Genomic DNA, 25,920 nt, shown 5'->3' on the forward strand with positions numbered 1-25,920 from the left:
GTCAAGACTGGCCGCAAAAAGAGAAATAAAAGCTTTAGATTTGCAGCCATTGATTTGAAAATGTATTATTCCACCTGGAAAAATAAATAAAACCTAATTATCATCACTCAAGCTTTCAAAAGTAAATCACAGTACATCTGCCAAAAGATACCTAACCTCTTCTTTTTACACATGTAATGCTGTAGTCACTTTAGTGCTGTACAGGTGTGCGTGTTATTTTTGGCACTAGGGAAAGTTCTATTAATAAGAAAGTAGGCACAGGCCCTATTGTTTCAACTCCTTTTTCCCCGTAGTGCAGCTTTTGCCATCAATTACATTATATATACTTCATGAGACTGTCACAATGTAGAGATAACTGGGTTTAAATTCATTTCGTAGCTTGTTTTGTACAAAACTACTGTATATTGTGCAGGGTGTGTCTTGTCTGTCTTTCATCGTGCCTGTTCACTAAAGTGACTCCAAGGGTGATTCAAAACACAATAAATCCTGCAGAGGACCTACTGCATGTGGTATTCCAAAAACACTGGTGAGGTGGGTCTAGAATATCAGTCCTTGATGATATTGCTTATTAAATGGGTCAAATCCATAAAGGAGTGGAGGATAAATAACAGTTTTAAGAAGCTGCAACTCGATATTATGTCTGTCAACATTTGGTGCAGTCATTGTATTTTCCTACTTATTTCAATGAAATTCATTGCTGACAAACTTTTTTGTACACACTGAGGCAGTCAAATCAAGAACAAGTTGTATTACTTGTATAATTTTTTTCTGGCTACTTGGGGAACAGTGCAACCAGCTGTACAACAAAACATTGACATACAGTACTGTATGTACAGTATAATAAGCTTGTAAAGCTTTAATGGCTAACTTGTTAACAAACAATTACCTATTTAAACATACAGCAGACACAACATTAGCATTCATTTGGAGTCCTGTTTCTTATCAAAAGTTCAATATTCACTCTAATTTTAGTTCTGTTTTAGTTATGTTCCTTAAGGAAACATCTGGCTTTTTAGCTGCTAGTTGCTAACTTTATCAGTATGCCATTTGGTGCTGTTCAGGTAGCATATAGTGGGTTTATAAGAACCTTTTTACTGAAAACAAGGCTAACATGAGCCTAAACTTAAACAGTAAATCTGCAGCCTTGAAACCAAAACAATGAGCTAAAAGATGCTATAACACTCTGTAGTTGAGAGGAACTGAAGAGTTGGGTTGCTCGTTTTCTCTGGGTTTGTCACTACCAGTGACATCTTTCACGTTACACATACTCATTTTATCCATTCTTTATGTTAAAATATTGATTATAGCAGCTTAAATAAACCAGAGTCAAAACCATCACTATGTAGTATACGTATTCTTTGGTATTTACTCATGTTGCTGTGACTTTAGCTGGTATTTAGCCACATTTGTAAAAAATTAAATAAAAAAAAAAACTGAAATTAAGGAGAACAAAGGAGACAAAACCAAACAACACAAAATGAGCGAAAAAAAAATAAAGATTTATTTGTAAAGCACTTTCCACAAAATGCCCTGTAAACATGTTAGAGGGACTGTTAACAATAAACAATACGTTTGCTAAAAATAAATAAATTAACTTTCTACAGTCCTATTTAGGTTAGTTTCCCATCTGCTTTGTGCGATGGCTGGAGTGTTAGAAAGGTTCTACCTCTAAAACAGACACATTAACTCCTCCTGCATCCACCAGCGCTGTCTCTATGGCAACAACTCCGCCAGGCTCTACAGCTGTCATGCTGTCTATACGGAAACAGCGTTGCCACTGTAACGTGTACTTTTGGTCCGTTGCCAGGAGAAGGCTCAACCTTAATAATGCACCACTCATTTTTGTGTGTGGAAAAAAAAAAGAACTGAGAATGAAAAATAGACACTAGCAGTTCTGACTGTGATCTGCACATGTGCTCCTTCTGTACTTCACCAACATACCCGCCCTAATTTAAAAACAAAATGTCCTATTTCCCATTTCCTCTGTAGCATCTCTCTCCATAGACTGAAGCATATTGTCTGTCTGTCTGCTTATTAATCCCCACCTACCTCCACCCACATTGACTGCCAAACCCACACACAAATATAACAAAATGTGACAGAACATAACGGAGTGTTGAACAGTGAAACGTTAAAATGTAAATGTCACAGGTGCCTGTTAGTCCAGGCAGTTAAGCTTCATCTGTCTGTGTCTAAGAAGATCACATGAGAAACTGACACACACACACACACACACACACACACACACACACACACACACACACACACACACACACACACAAAAGAACATCAAGTTTCCCACCACGGCTGGTCTGTTCTGCTTTAGACATAAACCTGTAATGCAAGTACATGCCTGAACAGAAAAATGGAACTTACATCTATAGTTCTTTCTCCTTTCTCTGAGGGATTTAGTTCTTTTAGTTTTACTGTAAAAATGAGAAACACAAAAACATCTTTAACACACCAATATCTTCACTCAACTTCATTCACATCCTACAGCAGCATAGATGACTTTAAAACCACACTGGGTCACAAAAACAACAGAGAGCAGGGCTGAAAGTCGACACACACTGAATAGTGTGCGACATGCCACACCGCCGACCAACGAGCGACAACAGACAACACAAGACTTTTACCTAAAAGTGCGAAAGTATTGTAATGACTGCAGGACCAAAGGTTTCCAATACATAGCTTAATGAATATCTGACTAAACTAATCTGGTTGCGACAACTCCAACTTTCACTTAACAGTTGGTTCCAGGAGATTAAAAGTGGAATCTTGTAGGATTAAAAAAAAAAAAAAAAAAAAAAAAAAAAGAGGTTTAGACTTGGTTTACAGCTATTTGCAGGTCAATGCCAAGGCTGACAGCCGACTCAGACACCACTGACAAATATTGCTACAGCTGACAGTTACACCTTCATTAAGTAAGGCACAACTTGCAAAATTCAATAGGTTTCTGATGAGGGATGATATTTTACATTAACTTATTCACAAAAAATTGAAATTGAAATGCATCGTAAAAAAAAAAACAATAACAAAGCATAACAACCTACAATATAGTAGTTAGTGACTAAACAATGTCCATACTTCATCAGGTTCCTAACAGCATCCCGCAGACAGAGTGTGTGTGTGTGTGTGTGTGTGTGAGAGGTCAACAGAGATCAAGCTTCATCCGATGTCAGAGCCCAGAGATCACTGTTGACCCGATTGGTCCCTGGCTGTAGGTAAAGGGCGGGGCCTTTTAGGTCGCCTGAGGCACCACCTCCATCACCTTCTGACACAAAGCTGTGGTCGAGGCTGCAACACACACACACACACACACACACACACACACACACACACACACACACACACACACACACACACACACACACACACACACACACACACACACACACACACACACACACACGGGGTGATTACCCACGATGTCAAGTAAAGTTACAGTTTCAGAAAGTCAAACATGCGAGGAGACAGGTGTTGTACTCACAGATTCCCTGCAGCATCCACTTGGGTTTGCCCTTCCACCACACGCCGATTAAGTAGAAAGGAACTCCGGTAGCGATGATGCCGAAGCCAATTGCACACTCCACCGGAGTCTTCCAGAAGGAGACGATGATGAGGAAGAGGCAAGCGAGCACGAAACTCACCGGCAGCAGAATATTCACCTGCAGCGAGAAGAAAAGGAGATTTTTTTAAACAGAAACTCTAAAAGATTCAGACTCATCAGACAAGGAGATGGGAGTTCCACAGCTCCCCTTTCTTAAAAAAGGAACAGCGCTACATTTTGGGGGAATGAGCTTAATCACCTTCTTGCTGGGAGTTATATGAGAAGACAGATACTATGGACTCTTGCACATAACCTCCTGTAAAACCACAATTTGTTGTTTTTACACTTTGGTGTTTTAAGGGATTGTTTGATTCATGGGTTAAGTTGTTAAGACATTTGGGCTCAAAGTAACCAGGTATTGTATCTGCTGAACCATAACAGACAACATTTGACAAACCAACCAGATTTAACTGACAAAGCACATCATGGCTGCACTTCAATTGTGTCAGTCAGATTTGTTTAATATCTAAATAGTCATTTCTTTCCAAATTATCTGTTAATGTCATGTAGTCATAGTTTTCAATAAATTGTTCATAAACCTTTGTTTGACTATACTGTACATTTTATTTTCCTCTCTAAACAAATTTGTTTCATTGCTGAAACAGGCCATAAAGGTGTTCTATCCTGTTCTCCCTCGACACAGGTTTATCTTTGCCTCAGCACACTATAATGAGATAAAACAGCTACTTAACACCCCACCCAACAAAAGCCCCCAAGTCACAACTGACTAACCCAAGTCTCTTTAAAAAAAAAAAAAAAAAAAAAAAGCTATTTAGAGTGCAAAAAAGAACAAATTTGAATTTAATGTGATTGGAAACAGGTGTAGACATGTCAAACGTTGATACGATCATAAGCCAGCAAGGAGCAACATTAGCATTCATTTGGAGTTATGTTATGCCACCTGATGAATGTCCAATATTAAGTCTTCTTTTGGCTCCATTTTTGGTCACCTCCAACTCCAGAGGGAAATACCTGGCTCTTTAGCAGCTAAATGCTCCACTGTGTTCAACAGCTAGTCGCTAACCTTCTCTGTCTGCTGTTTGGGGCTAGGCAGGTAGTGTGCAGTGGGCTAAAAATGACGCAATGAATGTGTGAGTGAAGCAAAATAGTAAAGTTGCACGCTAGAAAAACCCAAACAATGACTAGAAAGGCGCCAAGATCGATCCCGTTCACATTACACACTTTTTTTTGTGTGTGGCAGTTTTAGGCCTTTCTTGTTGATAGGACAGCTTAGACTTGAAAGGTGAGAGAAAGGGGGAATGAAATGCAGGAAAGGGCCGCAGTTCGGAACCGAACCCGTGCCTGCTGCGCCGAGGACTGCGCCTCTGCATGTGGGCGCACGCTCTGCCAGGTGAGCTACCCAGGCGCCCGCATTATACACATTAAAAAAATTGTTATTATAATAATACTGATTATAGCTGCTTTAAGTACTGTGTCAACATGTTTTTAAGGCAGTTTTTAATGGTTTAGACTAGACCTGTTAGATCCAATGAGGGTACATCTTAATGCTAAAGCATACCATGATATCTTAGACAATAGTGTGCTTTCAAGTTTGTGGCAACAGTTTGGGAAAGGCTCTTTCCTGTGTCACCATGAATTTGTCCCCGTGCACAAAGCTAAGCCTATAAAGAAATGGTTTTCAGACTTTTGTGTGGAAGAACTTGACTTCAACCCCATTACAGCCATGGATGAATTGGAACGCCGACTGTGAGCAAAGCCTTATTGCCCAGTATCAGCGTTTGGACCTCACCAATGCTCTGTAGCAAAACCCTGCAGCCAAGTTCCAATAGGCTGCTGTCCAATAGCAGCAGACTAATGCCCAGCAACAATCACCAATGAGTGGTATGGTCAGGTGACCACATACTTTTGGCTATGCAGACCTAACGTGAACTGAAGGTGTTATGAATCTACCAGGTTACTGATGAACAGAATTTCTTAAACAAAGAGATGAATTAGTAAATCTAATCGTGTGATTCTCTGGCAGCTCTGCTTCAGATCGGTTGAACAGCAGGAATGTGACAGACAAAGAAAGGAGAAAGAAATAGAGAGGGAGAGTGAAAGAAAGATAGAGGTCAGCAGAGAGACAGTGCCACCACTGTCCAGCCGGCCACACACACACACACACACACACACACACACACACACACACACACACACACACAACGTGCAACAATGGCACAATTCTGTTTTGGGAAGTCATGCAGCAACTGGTATAGTCAGGAGGAATAGTGCACTTCCTCTTGTATGACACAGACACACAGACACACAGACACACATACGAGCAGGCCTCAACACCAGCTGACAAGCATCCAGCTTCGCTTCTGTCCTTTAATCTTTGATCAGTCTCTATTCATCTGAGCTCTGCTGAATGGATCTTTGTTGGCCGCATGAAACAAAGTAGAAACATGTCGTGCTGCCGAAGCTAACTCGACCAGAAGTGGATGGTGACAAACTCTGAGACTCAAGAAGTGAGACTTTGATGTCCCCTCGTACTCAACTGGCCGTTCATGTCCCTCTATGAACATCATCAGAAAGTCAGTAGAAAAGAAACCTATTCATCCTTTTTCTCGTGTTCCGATCGGCTGATTGCATCACGTTTGGCTCACCTTGATTGGTCGCTCCAGCTCCGGCTTCTTATAACGGAGCCACATCATCCCAATGATTGCCATGGCGATGCACAGCCAGTTGAAAAAGCTGAAGAAGTTTATGACGGAGAAGATGTCGTTGGAGAAGGCGTAGAGCAGCGTCATCAAGCACTGGAGATAATAGGAGAGAAGCAATTAGGTGTGCAGTGCCTAATCCTGCGTCATTCTAGCGTCTCTTTAAGAGAATAGCAGGGCCGGCGTGTGTGTGTGTGTGCGTGTGTGTGTGTTTGTGTGTGGCAGAGTGACGGGAATTAGCTTCGGAGCAAGTACCGACTCTGGAGGCGTAGAGAAACAAAGTGTCGCCCCGGTGTTTTCCGATCACGGTCGGAAAGCTGTAGCAGGAAAAGTTAACCCTCTCCTTGATTTTCTGTTGTTTATGGAGAAGGAGAACCCGGGAATGAGTCGGGGGAAATGTGGCGCTACCAAGCCACGGCCAAGCGGACCAATCGCAGTTGTTGCAGTCTGCGTCGCCGCAACGTGTGGTTACATTTTTGAGAGGTGCACGTCAGGCTACGCCGTAGGGTCCGTATCTCCACGTACCTACCCACAGCAGGAGCATAAATTGGCCTCCGTAATTCATAAGCACTGTGTACCAGTGCAGTGGTACCCTTCTGATTTAAAGACTCAATAGACATTTGTTTAATTTGCTTGACTCATAGTGTAAGATGTCTGTGTTTTAGCGTAGATTGAATTTGAAAAGAAATAGTACATACAGTGAATATGAGTGAGGGGAGCGGTGTCAGCAGGGTGGGGTGGATCATTGACAGCAGACTGGGCAGGTGACCCTCCCGGGAACCAACGAAGAATAACCTGAGAGGGAAGGAAGGACATGGATGTTTTTGAGGTCTTACTATTTCCCCAAACCTAGTCAAATAGTCTACATATACTTAAATGTTTTGGTTTTTTTTCATTTGGGGTGTGTGTGTGTGTGTGTGTGTGTGTGTGTGTGTGTGTGTGTGTGTGTGTGTGTGTCACATTCCATTCAGTAAAAACCCTGGACAAAGCCTTTCTCATGTGTTTCAATTGGTATCATAAATTTGTATCTTAAATTGTAACATTGTTTTCTTTTGTGAGGAACTCGCCTTTCCTCTGGAGCCTCTTTCTTATCTTTCTACTCTCAGGTCCTAAGAAGTGAATGGAGCGATTGTTAGAAAATGTACAGTATATATCAACTGTATCACAGAGCCTTTCAGCTACAGGATCTCAGAGTGTGGATGGATCCCTCATCTACAGTTCCATGGAGAGAAATAGAGCAAAACCTTACTGGAAGTCTAAGACTTCAAGATCTTGCCTTTGCAGGTGTGCTTCCAAAAAAAAAATGTATGCTAGCCTATGGCCCTATTATCACCAACATATTGACCAACTTTAAACAGGTGGAGGAGCAACTACGCTACACTAATTAGTGACATTTGAATATTCCAATATGGCACAATGCACACTTAATGTCTGGTTAGAATACCCTTTGCTTGTAACCAGTGGAGTAACAGAGGTATTTATACTTTAGACCAGCTATTCAATGAGAAATGTACATTGAGTTTTGAAGACCTGATATTTTTGTTGTACTGCACATTGCTGCAGCTCCTCTTTTCACCCTGTGTGTTGAGCTCTCCGTTTTAGCTACAGAGTAAGGCATCGCACTTCTATTCCATCTTTGTTGGGAGCTAATTTTGAGGTCCCCAGGACATCCTTCTACTTGTATATTTGTTTAAGATCAGCCCTAAAATGTTATAGAGTGCCATGGGGAAACAGTCTTGAGGCGCACCCAGTCATTAAATGTTTTTTTGATTTCCCTATGAGAGGATTAGTGTCCAAGATTTATGCTAAACTGATGCAAGTATCCATAGGAGAACTCCCATTAGTAAAGAAATGGGAATGAGAGCTGAGCCCTGAGGGGAACGCAATTAATTGGGAGACAGTTTGGGACAATATTTTTCACTGTTCCAAGAACCCAAACCAACAGTATATTCCATTCCATTCCCACTCCCTATTGTACGTTCGGTCAACCTGAACAAACTGGAACTTTCCTACATATGGTCTGGGAGTGTGAACAGGTGCACGAGTTCTGGAATCAACTGCTTTTCAGAATCAACTCACAGAAGACAAGCCAGTAGATGATAGGATACGAACCACAAAACAATCGTGGTTGGATTGTGTTGTTAGCAGTGAGTGTTACCTGGATGATGTGAACAAAGAGCCGTTGACAGATCCAAAGCAGGACAGACCTACAAACACCGGGATGATCCATGCCATCGGACCCAGGTGGTAGTTCCCAAAATCCTGCAAAACACACACACACACACACACACACACACACACACACACACACACACACACACACACACACACACACACACACACACACACACACACACACACACACACACACACACACACACACACACACAATGTCATTACAGCCCCATTCTCACACACACACACAATGTCATTACAGCCCCATTCTTATCTGGCATTAACATCCGTCCTGAGTGATTGGATCACAAGTGGAAAGCTCTGTGAAACCTCTAAGTCAAGTTAAGCAACAAAGTAGGTCCAGTCACACCAGGAAGTGGCCCAAAATTCATCAACTCCAGGTTCACACAGTTTATTCAAAAGAAGTATTTGTCCCATCGACTTCTGTTTAATAACTGCAACAGAATATTGCTCTCCTGTGGAAAGACTTCTACTCAGACAGAGGAGTGTTAAATAAAAGCAGGGTTCAACAATAAGGGTTGCGCGATGGCCCAGGGCAAATAAAACGCCACGTTGAGTTTTTTTTTTATATAATTCTTTCAGTGTTTCCCATACATAGGTTTTACTTGGGCACACCTCCCAGGTAGATTGAGACCCGCCCAGGTAGATAACATCCTAATTAAATTTTTTTCCCAATCAACAATGTATTTTTTACAGCGCACCCAGACCAGCGGCCTCCAGCCCCTAACCCCTTATGAAGTCGCGCTCCGCGTGTATGACAGAGTCAGCGCTTCACTTCAGGCTCAGTAGCTATCTATCTTCAGATTAGAGCTTAAAGAATGCAGCAAGGACATAGCTATAGTAGTCTACAAAACAGTGTGTTTACGATCCCCAAAACACTGATTAAAACACTTTAAAAAACGAACAAAGCACTTTTTTTACTTTAGATAGCCTTAGTCGTAAAGGATTTAACATGAATTGGGAGGAGACAGTGTTGAGATTTTTATTAACATGTAACTTTTTATATGGATCATGGTATTAAGGTTAAGTTACATATAATAGCCTATTTGGGCTCCGGGTATTCAGGTATTTTATCTGCTAAACCATAACATTTGACAAACCAACTAGATTTAATTGACAAAGCACATCATGGCTACACTTCATCTGTATCACCTTTTAGTCTAATATGTTTAATATGTAAATAGTTATTTATTTCGAAAGTATCTTTTGATGTTATGTAGCCTATCATTGTTTTCAATAAATAGTTCATATACCTTCGTTTGACTAGTTTTTACTGAACCCAGCAATCGCGCCACGCCGTCACATTCTGTGCCACCCACCACCACCCACCACCACAAGTAAATTCTCAACCTGTGGGAAACGCTGTATATATATATAGCTATTTTTGATTTATATTACTTTCTTTATTTACATTTACTATTGCTGTCTTTGTGCTGCTGCAACAATTGCATTTCCCCACTGGGGATCAATAAAAGTTCATCTGATCTTATGATTTAAGTAACTGATCGATGATGTGCCAGGAACACATTTACGATATCTGGGTCTGTGTTTTAAACTTCAAAAGGTTAGAAAACAGCACAAATCTATGGACTGCGTTTGGCAGCCTTCATACAAAGAAAGTAGTAGTCACAGAAAGTAAGTGTGTGCACTCACCACAGCCACAGCCTCGGAGCCGAGCATCTGCTCAGGGGAGAGGGTGGTGAAATATGCCAGGTTGGTCAGAACGTACACTACTGTCACTATGGGCAGAGAGATGATGATGGCACGGGGAAGGTTTCTGAGGAAGATGCACAAACATTCTTATTTACAACTCAGATTACAATGACAGACTTTCAATCAATCACTCTTCCGCGAACAAGTCTGTATTTTATTATAAAATAAAATAAAAGTCACTCATTAATACTCACTTGTAAGGCTCAATCATCTCCTCTGTGACAAAATTCAAGTAGTTCCTGTAAGCAGAAGACGCAACAATCAGAGACATAGTATGTATCAAAACAGATTTATACCATTGTCTGAGTGAATACTCTATTGTGATTGGCTCCAGGGTGTGCATTGAAAAGTGATATAGGACACCTACTAAGGAGTTCGGATGAAACTGATTGTTTACCGTTCTAAATAAATGCGCTACATTAAATGGTGAATGATTGGTGACTTTAAATCTTGCAAGCATAACGTTAGCTTTCTGGCTCGTAGCTGAGCAAAAGGGTTCTATGAGCTGAGCGGACTAGAAATATCTCCCGTTGCCAGATCGTATCTAAGGTCCGTCCTATCTACTGGAGTTGTGAACAATGTTTACACTGCATCAGAACCTTATAGGATGGGAATGAATGTTCCCGGTAATAGTCAAACCCTCAGGGGTTACCAGGGAAACAGAGTTATTGTTGGAAAAAACGTTTTTATTTAATGCCATTGAAGGTGTCCACTTTTAGGTAATTAATGGACTCCGGCGGACGCAACACTGCGCATCGGACAGTTCGGGCCCCCCGTCGTCCATTAATTCCTGATAATGGACACCTCGTTGGGCATTAACCCTTATATAATGCCCACTGTGCAAATATAATGTATGTACTGTATACTGTATATTAATCTATGAGTGGAAAAGTATGACAGATAAGTAGAATTTTCCCAAACTGCATTCAAAACAAGAAAATTATACTTTATTTAGACAAAGAAAGCTATTTTTAGATGAACAGATACATCTTTATTGTCATTGCATACATTTACACAATGAAACTTAGTTGGAGCAATCCAGTTGGCAGCATTTTTTTTTTTTACAGTGAAAAGACAAGAAAGACAGTAAAAAGCTGCAATCAACGCTTAAGAAGGCAAAAATACTAAGAAGCAGGCTGGGTGAAAATTCATTATTATGGCTAATGGACATTCAGTGGAGTCCCACCTTGATGATAATGTCCTTTATTATGGTTTATAAATAAATTAATATTGTTATGTTATTGATTAACAGAATGGTGTAGTCAATTAATGATCGATGGTTACATTTGTCCATTTCCATAATTCCACCATGAGGGGTCACTAACTCAGCAGGACTAACATTTGTATACGCCTAAATTGGACACTGGATAGTGAACAAGCAGCGCAGTGGCTTACAACCTGATCACACAGTTAGGTTGATGTGTTAACTCACCAGCCACCATAGGCAAACAGACCGCTGTAGAGTGCCAGGCCGATGCTGCCAAACTCATATTTGGACCCCTTGAAGGAATTTTCAGGAAGAAGTCGGTCCGTGCTACCTGGAGAAAAACAGGGAGAAAAAAAATTGGGTTAAGAAAACAACAAAAAGCCCCAAATCCATTTATCTGCATTATTGCTCTGCAGGCAAGTTTACCAGCCAGTCTGGAGAACCCAAAATGTGGAACAATAAAGGACACAAAGATCTGTAGTTGCCCAACACACAATAAAAAGCATTTGGAGGGGAGGGATAACGTTCAGCTTAAAACTGTCTCGGTATGTGGATCAGGGAAGGACTGCAGAATGTAATGGAGGTAAGACTGAGGCTGAGACGCTCAATAAGTGACCCAGACTGTGGCGCGGCTCTGCGGATTGACCTGAGGCATGCACACAACAGACAAACAAAAGGGACTACAAAAAAGAGAACGAGACACATACAAGTTGTATTGCCTTGCTTAAAAGGGCAGAGCAACAGTAGTTGAGGGATGGGACAGTATTACTATTTGACTACTAATTTATCAGCTGATTTATGACATTTTGGCCACAGCCCCTCTTCGCTGACCTCCAGATTGCTGCTGGTTTGAGGGGGATCTGTGCCACATTCCTGACGGAGCTGCTCCCCACAACAAGCGCACACATTCTCAGACACAGCAACGGTTGCTAAACCAACAGCCTGGGGCCATGTTGGTACTGGGAGGGTTAGCCCTAAGCCAGTGTGTAGCATGGGAAGCGCCCAATTACTGCACTGTCCGTTTGACTAACTGCCCTCCTACAACAAACAGGCTGATGTGTGACGACAGCATCCTAAAATGGCGTTGCCACAGCCGGTCAGTGCTGCTCTACATACCAGCCTGACAGGGGAGCTGTGCTGGGGGTCTCTGGGTCCTGGTCTGTACCATCTCGAACAGTGTTCAACGCAGAAATTGTAATTCCCCAAAGTCAGCTTATACTGGACCTTTTACAAAATGGGTTGGGTTTTGATTTCTTTTTTCGAAAAAAAAAATATTACAAAAAACATCAGAAAAAACCTCAAACTTCAAAAAAGAAGCGCAAAAAAAATAAATAAAAAGATGTGTTGAAAAATCGCAAAGAAAAAAGTGTCAAAAACATGTAAAAAAAAAAAAAAAAAAAAAAAAAAAAGCATCAAGCACTGACTCAATTCTTGATTGGCCAACAGCACATTAAATAAAATCATTCAACAAGCGTTCCGTCTATAGCTGAGGTTCTGTATGGTTGTTTCAACTTGTTAATACAAGCACAAAAAGGTTTCCATCAGTTAGGTTGAAGTAATTCAGGCCTGCGAGTTGTTGGGCTTCTGCTATTATTGGTTAATCTGTTGTTATCAAATGTCAATAAAATAGTGAGCGATATCGTCACAGTAACCTAAAGTCCAAGGTGTTTTCATCGTTCTGTAAGTCTTGTTTTGTCTAACCAACAGTCCAACAGAGAAGCTGGAACCAATGAATGTTTGGCCTTTCCGCTGGGAAAAAAAAAAATATTCTTTGACAATTCATTAATTAATTAATTATCAAAATATCAGATTAATGTCCTGAATGTTTTAACTCTACACACTCTCTAAACACTTATGAATAGTGCTGGGTATAAATTTGCAATACCAATACCGTAATCTGTTTGACAGAAGCACTCACATTATTTTATAGTTTTTTCTGTGTCAACAAACATGTTTCATTCAAATATCGAAGTTGTTTCCCACACTGCAGGTTTATCTAAGGGGTGGCATGTGACTCAGAGGTAGAATGGTCATCTTAAACCACAAGATTGGCGGTTCGATCCCAGGCTCCTCCGGCCACATGTCAAAAGTGTCCCTGAGCAAGACACTGAACCCCAAGTTGCCCTCCAGATGCTGTAAAAATAGCTGTTTGCTTTTCCTAATACAGTACTTAGGATGGGTTAAAATGCAGTAACAGAATTTCACTACATTATACTGTGTGTATGTGACGATTAATAAAGTTTGTTTAAGATCTCATGTGAGACTATCATACAATTCAGGCCTTGGTTGTCCATTTCTTTACACACAGATACACACAACTATTGCTCAGGGCTGTCCGCCTCCAATCTTACAGCTCACCTCACCTCTGTGAGGCTTGAGCCTGATTGGTTCCTAACCTTTATAGCTTTTTTTTTGGTGGTACAGTCTGAGTCATCGCTGACTCATGCTTGTATTCCTCCTTCTTCAACCCTGTTCTGCCCAGCCTTTATTTTGTAAGATGAGGACTCTGTATTAGAAAATAATGTGTGGTAGACAATCACAACTATGTCATCCTCCAATCCTCTTTTTGTCAACTTTATGCTTGCACTGCAATTTACAGCTTTATTCCTTCTTCGGTAACTCCTAGATCACTTTCCACAACATTGGTCAGGAAACACTCAGAGCTGCGATGAACAGGTCACACGATACCAGTGCCAGGCAGCGAAAGTGAGACAGACAGACAGACAGACAGACACAATTAAATATGCATAAGCACAAGTCTCGGTCACCCAAGCTGTTCCAGAAATTGGCTGATTGTATCGAGGACAGTGCATGGAACATAATGACAATGGCGCAACAGGTAATGTCCTAACTATTCTTTTAAACAAACAATCTCTCATTCTCCTAATGTGTTTTAATTGTTGTCATCTTTGCCTAGAATGGTCATGGCCTCAGTCCCAGAGGTATAGCCATGTTGAGCATGTGAAAGTAACGTCCCCCTATGAATTACAGTGAAAATACCTGGATGGAAAGGGTTTAATAGAAATGTGGACAGAGCAAAAACTAAACAAAAATCACATGTACAGTTTAAAGGATAAGAAAGGTTGCGTCATTTGTAGCATTGAGAAGCAGTGATTGGTTGTGCTGAGCTAAGAAAACCATTTAGAGGATTACTCATTGCCCTAATTCCCTACTTGCTGCAAAAACAAAGGAAATGGGCTAGAATAACAAATGACTACTCTTTATGTTTTAAAGATATTGGGTGTATATGGGGAATTTGGACAAGAAACTCACGTTATGTGGATTAGGCTCAGTCAACAGCAAATCAAAGGCTGTTGGGGTGCGTACTTGGCAATGTCTGAGTTAACATTCCGTTCAAAGAGACCGTAGATCAGGTAAAGGAAAAAGCATTACATGGACTACTCTTAAGACTGAAATGAATGGAGTTCTCCACGTTTCAGACCAGACCAGTTTCAGACCCACTGCACATGGGGGCAGAAAATATTCTTCTGTAAGTATAACTGTGTATGTATGTGCGTTTTATCAAATAAACCATGTAAGTATCAGATGGATAAAGAATAATGAGAACCAAATTCCTGCATCACAGATAGACTGAAGTGACGAGAAGAAACTGAAGTAAATCAGGGGTACGTTCACATGGCTGGTCAACAAGCTCAGTCTCTGTGAGTGTTTCACTTCCAAACAGTGTGGGCAAGTGCCCGATTAAGAAGGTAGGGGTTTACTTCAGCTAGGCTAATCAGATAACACTGTTCTCTAATCTGAGACACCAGCAGACTTTGACCTTATGAGCTCTGTGAAAAAAACACACACACGAGCAATGGAGCAAATGCATCCCCATTATTCAATAAGGGGGAGCAAAGTATGTATATAGTTTTGCTACTACACTTTGTCTTTTTAAAAATAAACTTATTGTCATACAGTCCCCGCAATTAGGTGATTATATTTAAGCAGTGTACATCAATGATCATTTTACAATTATTAGCAACTGACAGAAAAGTATAAGTACAATTCACACATTTTTGGACCAACCTTTGAGTTGGTTCAGTGAAACCCGTTGCCAATTGTATGCCACTGCATGCTTTGGCTGTCAATCAACACAGGAGTCTGACTGCTAACAAATGTAAGAAACTGTATTGTACTGTCGCCAAAATGCCAAACCGATTTGCAAGTAAACTTGAGCTAACTTTTCCCAGCTCTTAGAGTGGACAGCTATAAGTGTGTTCACACCTGGCAGTAGAACGTGACTCCAAATGAGTCTTGAGTAAGCACTTTGATTAGATCTCACTTCTTTGCTCTGTATGCAAATTAACACGTACATAATGTGGTGTGAGTGATCGGATCTCAATGGGTCCTCAATGCATCCTGGGTGCAATCACATTGTACTTAGAGCTGCCCACATGTGATTGGATCACACAGATCAGATTCCAATCAGGTAAAAATGGGGCCTCTCCAGTCAACAAGACTGGAGAAGATGACAATAAAGCCGCTATGTGTGACGGCCTATTAGAAAAAATTTAAAAGTGAGATTTCAGAACAGTGGGAAATCTGAGGTTTTTGGTTTTTAAAATATGTTTACCCCTTTTTTAAAGGATTATTCCTGTAATGTAACCCATTGATTAAATTCCCCAACTTTTCCGGTCTAGAAACAACACTCCAAATGATTTACTTATTTCAGATAGTGACTAGTAAACAGCCTGTGTTATATCTTTCTTCTGACTCACATGGCTGATTAAACAATAAATACTCTGAAACAGAACTATGAACCACTCAAAACCCTCCACTCCAACTGCAGCCAGAGAGGACGGCAGCAGTGCAGGGAAGACAACCGGTCTGGTGAGTCTGTTGATGTAATCACAGCCACGCACCCAGTCTTTGTTTAAAGCTAGATAATCTGAGGTGTCTCAGATAAACCGCTACTAGAGGCACTATCATGACAAACATTGTTGTGAAAGATTTAGGAATGCCATGAGGCTAAAGATGTTAGAAAAGCTCACTTTTGAAATAGCACACTAAAGGCCTAGAATTACAAATGAGTATAATTACTCTTCATGCTCCAGTCAGCTATACACCTAAACAGGTATTAGGCAGGCAGGGTTTGCTTTCAATTCATGTGGATTAAGATGATTTAAAGAATAAAAAGGTGGATACAGTCTCTGCTTCTACTGAAAAAAAACTGGAGGAGGATCAGTTAGTTGAGATGGGCTCCAGCTTGATGCTAGAATTGAGGGAGGACACACAAAAGAACATTTTTGAAAAACAAAGTTAATAGCAATTTATCATGGGAAAGGGTGATCCCTCTACAGATTTGGGACACAGTGGTGCGAATTTCATGTGCCTGTTTCTAAAATAAATAAGTACTCAATTTAACCAAAAATCAGCAAATTAGTTCAAGTTCTACAGTCACTGATATGATGTACATTGGCCTGAGGATGGCTGTAAATTAATTAAATGTGATCTTAAGAAACCCTAATGAACTTAATTATCTGGTTTTGCTTTATTAAACTCTACCAGTCCACTGTTAGTGGTGTGTTGTGGCCTCAGACATTAGCTATGAGGTACATTTAAACATTTTAAATAACCAAAGGTTACTTTTGTCTAAACTTTGTCGTTTTGTTTAAATACTTAATAATGTTCAGGGCATTATTGTTTGATTGTAGCATTAATGAATTAAAAAAGTCAACATACGATGTCCAGCTATCTGTTTGATTCCATTCCTAACTTGAGCCCTCACCAACAGCATGTTTCACACTGCTGAAATATAGTGTCATTTTGACACGAATATATTAAATAAATTACATTTTGATGTTTGAAAGTCTCTAGGTTTTGACATACAGGTAAATGCAGATATAAATGTAATTTAAAACAAATTATAATAAATAATTATCAATTTTCAAATATTGCACCTGTCAATACAGAACAAAATATTCTGTAGCCTATTTTGCCGTCAATACTGCCGATGTTGTCTTTGCTGTAATCAAATCAGTATATATTTATGTTTAACATGAAGTATACGACTGCTTGAGTGCAGTTTATCAATGGGAAAACTACACAGAAAAAAATGGGAAAGAGCAGGTCTTTGAATTTACAAAAATTAATTTAGAATATGCTACACAATTCATTTATATTCCTTTCAAGAACATGGTTCAATCACGTAGACTTTGGTTGTTTTTGAAGAATGTTAACTGTATGGATTTCCTTTTGCGTTGATTTAAAATTGTATGAATTCAACATTTTAAATTCATTCTACAGCAGCCATGTGTCGTCTCCGACACGAAAAAGTAAGTTAACAAAAATAAAAATTATTTTTGTTCATGTTCATAAAAGCGATATCTAAAAAAATTAGATAAATATATTGGTTTTCTTATTACTAAGTTAGCTAATAGAGCTCAACAGCCCCGCCCACAGCGGGTTCCGGAAGTAAAAATACAATGCAATTTCTCCATTGACAAATTGGAGTATAAGCCATAAAATGGTAACCGTCGATGGTAGACTTAAAACCAGCATGCCTACGTGACTAAGCGATTCTATATGCTCATATAGACGCCAAAAATCATGGGGCACCAACCTTGTTTTGAGATAAACGTCTTTTATTCACAATAGTGAACAATCCCACAGTGATGCCTCTGATTGGTGGAACTCATGCTGGTGAGGAGGGGGAGGAGGGGGAGCTGCCTGCACGATCCGTCACGACGATTTACGACACTGCACGAATCACGATCTGTTCCACGCTTCTGCCGTTAGCCTCCGCCGGGAAGCTAACATTAGTTTAGCTAACAGCTAATTTGGCTAACCGCTAGCTGACAGCTTGATTTAGTCTAAAATAACATTAACTCAAACTAAACACTGGGGAAAGCAGGCTACAGCTGACAGCCGTTATATATTTTAACGGTTATTTTCAGGTTTTATTTTGAGGGTCTTTTAAAGTTATTACATACTGTCTCAGCTAGCAGTTAGCCAAATTAGTTGTTAGCTAAACTAACATAGCTTCCTTTATTCAGTGGTGCGCGGTGGTTTATGGGATGACTAGTTCCTTAGCTCTGAAATGACGATATGTACCAGTCTTGTACCTTTGACTTTTTTTGGATTTTCTGTTCGTTTTTTCACTCGAAATGGTACGTTGTATGCTTATGAGTTACGTACCATCTGGTTAGCCTAAGGCATTGTCTAAAAGTCTTTATGTACGGATTTTTCCAGACGTCAATGGGAGAAATGAATGGGAAATTTACTTCCGGAACCTAAGGTCTCTCAGAGGAGGGGCGGGACTGTTGAGCTCTATACCATCACTAACTACTTAGTTTAGCATTAATAACTGTGTTTCTCTGCTGACCCCCCCCCCACTGACGGTCCCGCTCCTAAAAATGGTATTTCAATGTAGCTAACGTAACGGTAATGGCAGCCGGTGAAGAGGAGCCAGTCGGCCTCAATTTCCCCGAGCTTGACCCTCCACCTCGGGGAGAATGAATGTTAGTAATGTAGTTGGGTTTTGTTTGCAACATTTCCATTACATTGATGCTGTTGTAAAATTACTTTATGTAACAATTAAAAAAGTCCGTTGAGTTGTTTGGGCATTACGTTATAAATATAAATATATTGGTTTGCTAATAGTTAAGGTTAGCTAGCTAATACCACCACTAGCTTACATAAAACACAAAGAGAAAACTCTTAAAATGGTTTTCATAATGGTTTCACAAAGAATGCCCATTGGCCTGTTGGTTTATCGTTGACAGCTCAGTCTTTACTAAAGGAGCCTTTTTTCTAGAGAGCAAACTTTTGCTTTGTTTGCAAAAGGTTATTTCCATGCAGTTCAATGCAAATCCTGTCCAGTTAATTCAAACAAACAAAACTAGTCCAAATGGTATAGCCATACCAACGATGCCTTTAGGGACAACTACACCGTTTAGCTGACGGCGCAGTCTCTCTGACCCTTTCACTGGAAGAGTTTTTTTTTTAGAGCAAATGCTTTGTTGGAAAGTTTCCCTCCATCAAGTTCCATGAAAATCTTTTGGATTACCTCAAAGGTATAACGAAAGGTCAGCAGGGTAGCTCAAGTTCAGGGCATACGAACAGCAACAGCTAATGCTACATTATCAAGATTTTCCAACACCTTTGTGCCTTCAAGGACAATTTTGATGTCCTCTGGTTCATCACTTGAAGCATGTTCTTTAAGAACATAAATCCGAACAGTGCTTTGCTTCATTTTGAAGTCAACTACTGGTGTACACTGTCATATGGGTACATATTTCTCTAAGAATATTACAACATGGTTCCTACAATTGTACTAGCCTTGCTGTCAGCTCCAAATCACGTAGGAAAGAGATTGACAGTAAAGACAAAGAAAGACACAAATATGAAGATAAGTAAGAAAATAAATAAATATATAAATAGAGAAAAAGTTAAAATCTAGACAAAAAGATGTCTATAGTAGGAGAAAGATGAAAAATAAATTGCTTTCTGTACAATTTGTATGCCGTGTGTGTGTGTCTGTCGGTTATATGTGGGAAGATGCATGGAAAATGTATTGGGGGCAACTAACGTTAGCACAGTTTATAACATTAATGGGAACTTTTTATCAAGTCATATTCCTAAATGCACTCTCTCCTCTTGTGCACACAAAAGAAGCCCTCCATAAATCGCTAAGTTTTCAAATAAATGAAGCAGCGTTCTTAAGGCGGTGACACACCAACCCGATAATCGGCTGTCGGACAGTCTGGCGAGGTCAGTGACTCGAGTCTGTTCGGTGTGTTCCGTGCCGTCGTCCGTCCAAGGAGCTGTCGACCTTCATTTTGGCCGACCTGACTTGTTGCGTCGGAGGGCAGGCAGTCGGACTCAATGACCAATCTGATTGGTGGAGTGCTAACCCGGAAATGACGAGCGGGATGAGCGTGACTAAGCCTCTCAAAATCTTCAAAAATCTTTTAAACTGACCTTTGTCGATCTGAAATGAAGACAGATTCAGCAACTGCATGGCCTATTTCTCGCTTAAAATGTTTTCAGAAACACGTTTTGGTGAACTATCTTCGTAAAATATGAGATTGTATTCTGAACAAAGCCGCCATTATGGCCAGTTGAAAAATCCGGGCGCAGCCAGACCCACGTGACGCTAGTGTTAATTTTGTCACCTATTTTTTATTTAGTCTTAGTCTTGTGCCAAATATCCTTGTTAGTTTTAGTCATATTTAGTCATTCACATATCTTTTTTTGTTAGTCAAGTTTTAGTCGACTAAAAGTCTCGTCATTTTAGTCTAGCTTTAGTCGAAAAAGAACTCAATATATCTTAGTCAAGTTTTAGTCAAAACATTTTAGTCTTTTTTTAAATAACAAATTATTTCTGAGATTATTTCTGATAACCATTTCAGTCAAATAGTTATATAAAAATCGAGCCTCTTCCTTATTTCACCAGTAAATTCCTGTTAAACGACAAAAACCACTTAATAGGAAAAGGGTATTTTACAATACATTGAGAGCATGAGAAGCGCATGCATTTAAGTGGCACCGAAATCCGCGTAACTATTCGGTCCGGTACATAAAGGTCGTTAAGGCACCGGTCGGTACCCAACCCTAGTAACAGCTGAATATTCTATTTCATGATGGAAAATTAGAGACGATTGTAGATGAAAATGAAGAGAGATTTTAGTTTTTATTTTATGCAAAACTTTTTTGTCTCGTCTTTTTTCGTCAACAATAATGCATGTTAATTTAGTCTTAGTCAGCGTTTTTTGGACATTGGTGCAGTTTTGTCATCTTCTCGTCTTAGTCATGGAAAAAAAGATAGTCGACGAACATATTTAGTCTCGTCTGACGAAATTAACACTGCGTGACGCATTCGTCCAATCAGCTGCCGGGTTTTCATTTTTTGGGCGACAATACGGAGTAGCGCCGCCTGCTGTTATGGAGACGTAATACGTCTCGCACACGCGCAGAACGCACGCTCAAGTCGGCGTCGCTTCGGTGTGTTCTGAGGCACTTTTTGGACCTCGGGGAGCCGACTGATCAGTCCGACTGTCTTTTCTGCCAAGATTGCGGGCGTAACAAGCTCGCTGACTCGCTGTCTCTCTTTCACAGGGTTGCATTAGGGCGCATAGAACACCACCCGGCCATTTTCAGCCCAACCAATGTTACATACCCTATTTGGAGACCTTAAGGAACATTGTGAAATACCCTATTTAAGAATTATGATCGTGTTATTGAAAAACATTAAGATTTAAGAATTCTTGGAATATTCTTAGAGAAATATGTACCCATATGACAGTGTACACCTGTCATATTTTCAAAATGAAGCAAAGCACTGTTCGGATTTATGTTCTTAAATAACATGCTTCAAGTGATGAACCAGAGGACATCAAAATTGTCCTTGAAGGCACAAAGGTGTTGGAAAATCTTGATAATGTTGCATTAGCTGTTGCTGTTCGGACTAATGTATGCCCTGAACTTGAGCTACCCTGCTGACCTTTTGTTATACCTTTGAGGTAATCCAAACGATTTTCATGGAACTTGATGGAGGGAAACTTTCCAACAAAGCAGTGAAAGGGTCAGAGAGACTGCGCCTTCAGCTAAACGGTGTAGTTGTCCCTAAAGGCATCGTTGGTATGGCTATACCATTTGGACTAGTTTTGTTTGTTTGAATTAACTGGGCAGGATTTGCATTGAACTGCATGGAAATAACCTTTTGCAAACAAAGCAAAAGTTTGCTCTTTAGAAAAAAGGCTCCTTTAGTAAAGACTGAGCTGTCAACGATAAACCAACAGGCCAACGGGCATCCTTTGTGAAGCCATTATGAAAACAAAGAGTTTTTGAAAAACAATTTTGAGTACAGAACTCTGACTCTGCCTTTTTTTGTCACTGCAAATCATTTCAACATACAACTTTATTCTCACACACACACACACACACACACACACACACACACACACACACACACCAAGAAACCAATGGCTACAATACATTTGGATAGAGTTAACTTTAACAAATCATGTTAGATTTAGAGACCCCACTCGGGTACCAGGGACATGATGAAAGTGCCTTGAAGTTACATAATACTAGCTTTAAGAAATCAAGTTGCAGTTACAGTCTAAAATCAGGTATCCTGGACATGATGAAATTACTTAACAGTACACAATAAATTCATATTACTGTAACGGAAAAATAATCTGTTAAATTAACACAATTTTACAACAGTCTAATGTGAATAACATATGTTGGTTTGACAATAAATACGTAGAGAGAGAGAGAGAGAGAGAGAGAGAGAGAGAGAGAGAGAGAGAGAGAGAAAAAGTATGTCAGTTAGCCACATTCTGATCATGTGGGACCGATGTACACATTAAAATCAAGTAAATTCAAAAGACTTTTTTTTCCTCTCTCTCCTTCCCTCTCTCTAACCTCCAACAATTCCAGTCAGTGTTGAGGTCCTGTTTGCCCACTAGTCAGCTGGTCTGAGATCTGTGACCTGTGCACAAATAACCCACTATGCTTGTGCTTGTGCTTGTGTGTGTGTGTGCATTTTTGTAGATTTTCTCAGACGCTTTAACCTTTAAACTGTAGCTTTGGTGTTGCAGTTTGAGTTCAAGTGAGAAAAGATCTGATTTTCAAAGCTGAATGGCTGTGGTTCATGTCAGGTGTGAGGACAAAGGCCAAGAGGTCATAGGTAAGCTCAGTGCTCCAGACAGAGGAAACTCACAGATGAGCTCCATAATCCCCCCTCAGTCTGTCTCAACTCCACTTCTGTTTAAACTCAGTGACATTTCACTTTTTTTCCTCAAAAGGCATCTTTCTTTGCAACCGAGTACAAATCTGACTAAACCGGAGACTTTTGTCAGCTTCCCCCCTCCTAATTTATAACACAATTTGCTTTGTGATTATATTCAATCTGCAAGACTTGGTCTGCAGCTCACAAGGACTCATTCACATTCAACACACGTGCTTACTGACTTGCCATTTATTGGGTTTCCCCGTACCCCTGTTTCCTATCTGCCCCTGTGGTTCTCTCAGAGGAGGACAGCAACCCACAACTTCGCCGCAGACAGAAAGAAAGCCAGCCATAGCAGCACAACAGGGTTTGGCAGCAAACACACACAGGCAGCAGGAGGGGATAAATGCCTGCAGGTACCTGGTACACTGGAAAGGAAGCGGATTGAGTATTATGTCGTCTTCAATATTTAAGACTACAAACAATAGTAGTCTAGTTTCTATGACAGTAGTCCATATCCACGAGGTTCCCACTTCCGCGATCGTTCCTTTGCCGCCGGAAATTCCGCCGGGTGTCCTTCTTTTCGGCTGGATTTCTGTTGCACGACTTAGACAACTTTTGAACGTACACACCAAAACAAGTTCCTTCCCGAGGCTATTTTGCAGCGGCACTGTGGCTCCGTCCGGCGCTTAGCTCCGCCCATGACCATTCTGATTGGTTTAAAGAAATGCCAATAAACCAGAGCATGTTTTTCTCCCATCGCGAAGTGCTGTGGGGACTAACCAGACCCTCCTTCGCAGCACTGTGGAGGAAGGTCTGGCAAAGCGAGATTGCTATGACATGAACCAGATGAAATGATAAGATGAGTTGCACTGCCTTCCTCTAGATGGCAGTTTTTTTTCCTGAGCTCACTTGCTGCCTGTTTGTCATAATATTATATATATATATATATTCGTAACAAAACATTCAATGTTCTGTTGACCTACAGTGAATGGAGTCCTTGCTTGCTTCAAACTGACTGTTGAGACAGACGAGTGTTTGTGTGACTCAGACGTTTTGCAGCTAATAAGTGGATTTCCAATGAAAGGAGCTGTGTTCTGCTTAAGAGCCATTGTCTGGTCTCTGTGCTGTCCTGCCATCCTTGGCTACACTTCACAAAATCCTGTGGCCTTAATGAGGGGTCGGCCCCGCTCCAGGAAGCTAAACACCAGTTACTCCACTTCACTATAGATTCACTGCTCACATCCAACCGGCCTGGTTGAGATTTACTTTGGCCAGAATGGGATTACACTGCTGGAATTTCATCAGATAGTAGCTATGTTCCCATCCACACGTTTTTATCCAAATTAAGTGATATCGAATGAAAAATGCCTTATGGAAACAGTAAAATTCGATTGAATTTCATGAATATCGACTCAAAGGAAATACGTTCGGTCTGATCGGATTTTATCTTGATTGATATACGGCTTATGCGATAAACGCTGATGAAAACGTTTTCCGAATAAATAATGAATTGCGATTAAGTTTTAGGTCATTTTATGGTTGCAACCCGCCACAAAACGAAGAAGAAGAAGTTTTAGTTCATTTCCGCCCAGTATTTCTGCTCTGTTTGCACACATGGCGGGTGTCAACAAGGAGAGATGTAAGTGGACGAACGAGGAGACGAGAGACTTTTTTTAATTTAACGATCATCTACTACAGCCTGTAGTACGATTGATTGCCAGCCTTTTCTATTGACAAAATCCCTGTAGCCTTCAGCAGGGGATCTAATCGGAGAACTGTGTCGTTCCCGCACCACAGGCCGCCTCCGTTGTCGTCGGGCATTTACGTGCATCTGCATCTGCATCATCAATGTGTTGATAGTGTCGTTGTTTTCTTATTATAGCTTGATATGTCGCTATCAGCTGGCACATAAGCACTATTACAATTGCAGTGCAATATTGATTGATATTGTTGGTAGATGGCGCGATTCTTTTTGTCTAGCAAAACTTTGTTCGCAAATGTTTTCTTGACTGTTGTCCGATTCAGTGCGTAAATGAATGGACACACCTTAAAATGTCTCAAATCAATTCGATATACCAATTTGACCGCAAAACAGCATGCGACGTCATTACGCACAGGTTTTTATTCACTTTAAAGCCGTTGGATGGAAACACACTTTCACCAGCTTTTTTTTACCGATCTTCAGATAATTCAATTGACAAGTGGATGGAAACTTAGCTAGTGTCAGAAGTAGGGCTTTGACTCCGAACTTCGTTATTCGAATATTTAAAAAAAAATAATAATATTCGAAACAAATATTAGGCAGCCCTTAATATTTGAACCTGTTATGGGCATTATTTTTTGTAAATGTGTTTGCTTGTTAACGTTTAAAATTTTTCCACGCATTTCAAAATGGTATCTATACGTCGCGGCGACGCGCGTCGCTCGGCCGTGGCTTGCATTTCCACCGACTCATTTCCTGGTTCTCCTTCTCCATGAACAACGTGAAATCAAGGAGAGGGTTAACTTTTCCTGCTACAGATGTCTCACCGTGGTCAGCAAGAACAGGGGAGACGCTTTGTTCCTCTCACTACAACTCTAGAGTCGCTACTCACTCTGAAGCTACCGGTAATCACTGTCACTCTCTCACTCTAACACACACTCTCCACACACACATACGCCGGCTCGACGCACACACCAGCACACAAGTATAAACATCATACCACTGACGTAGGCTATGGGGAAAGCTCCGAACTTCCTGTCAAAAGCATACTGTTTGTGTTTAATCCAGGGTCTGACTTTTAATTTTTTTTTTTTTTTAAACAGTCGTGGCAGTGTGTTTTTCTTCTGAAAACATCATTGCCTGTCT

General features: G+C 40.5%; 1 protein-coding gene across 1 annotated transcript in view; it reads right to left on the reverse strand.

Annotated features, from left to right (window-relative positions):
• Nucleotides 1–1,477: 1,477 nt before the first annotated feature.
• The window catches only part of slc7a5 (solute carrier family 7 member 5), a 29,358-nt gene continuing 4,915 nt past the window's right edge, over nt 1,478–25,920 (reverse strand). Inside the window, exons 3-10 of the mRNA XM_028585303.1 lie at nt 11,612–11,717; nt 10,374–10,418; nt 10,120–10,243; nt 8,429–8,532; nt 6,969–7,065; nt 6,217–6,366; nt 3,491–3,668; nt 1,478–3,297 (exon numbers count right to left, since the gene is read on the reverse strand). Of these exons, the coding sequence (XP_028441104.1) occupies nt 3,242–3,297; nt 3,491–3,668; nt 6,217–6,366; nt 6,969–7,065; nt 8,429–8,532; nt 10,120–10,243; nt 10,374–10,418; nt 11,612–11,717 (860 nt within the window). The 3' untranslated portion in view covers nt 1,478–3,241. The remainder of the gene's footprint in view (nt 3,298–3,490; nt 3,669–6,216; nt 6,367–6,968; nt 7,066–8,428; nt 8,533–10,119; nt 10,244–10,373; nt 10,419–11,611; nt 11,718–25,920) is intronic.

The sequence above is a fragment of the Perca flavescens genome, chromosome 8, assembly GCF_004354835.1.
Source record: "Perca flavescens isolate YP-PL-M2 chromosome 8, PFLA_1.0, whole genome shotgun sequence".
Taxonomy (NCBI): domain Eukaryota; kingdom Metazoa; phylum Chordata; class Actinopteri; order Perciformes; family Percidae; genus Perca; species Perca flavescens.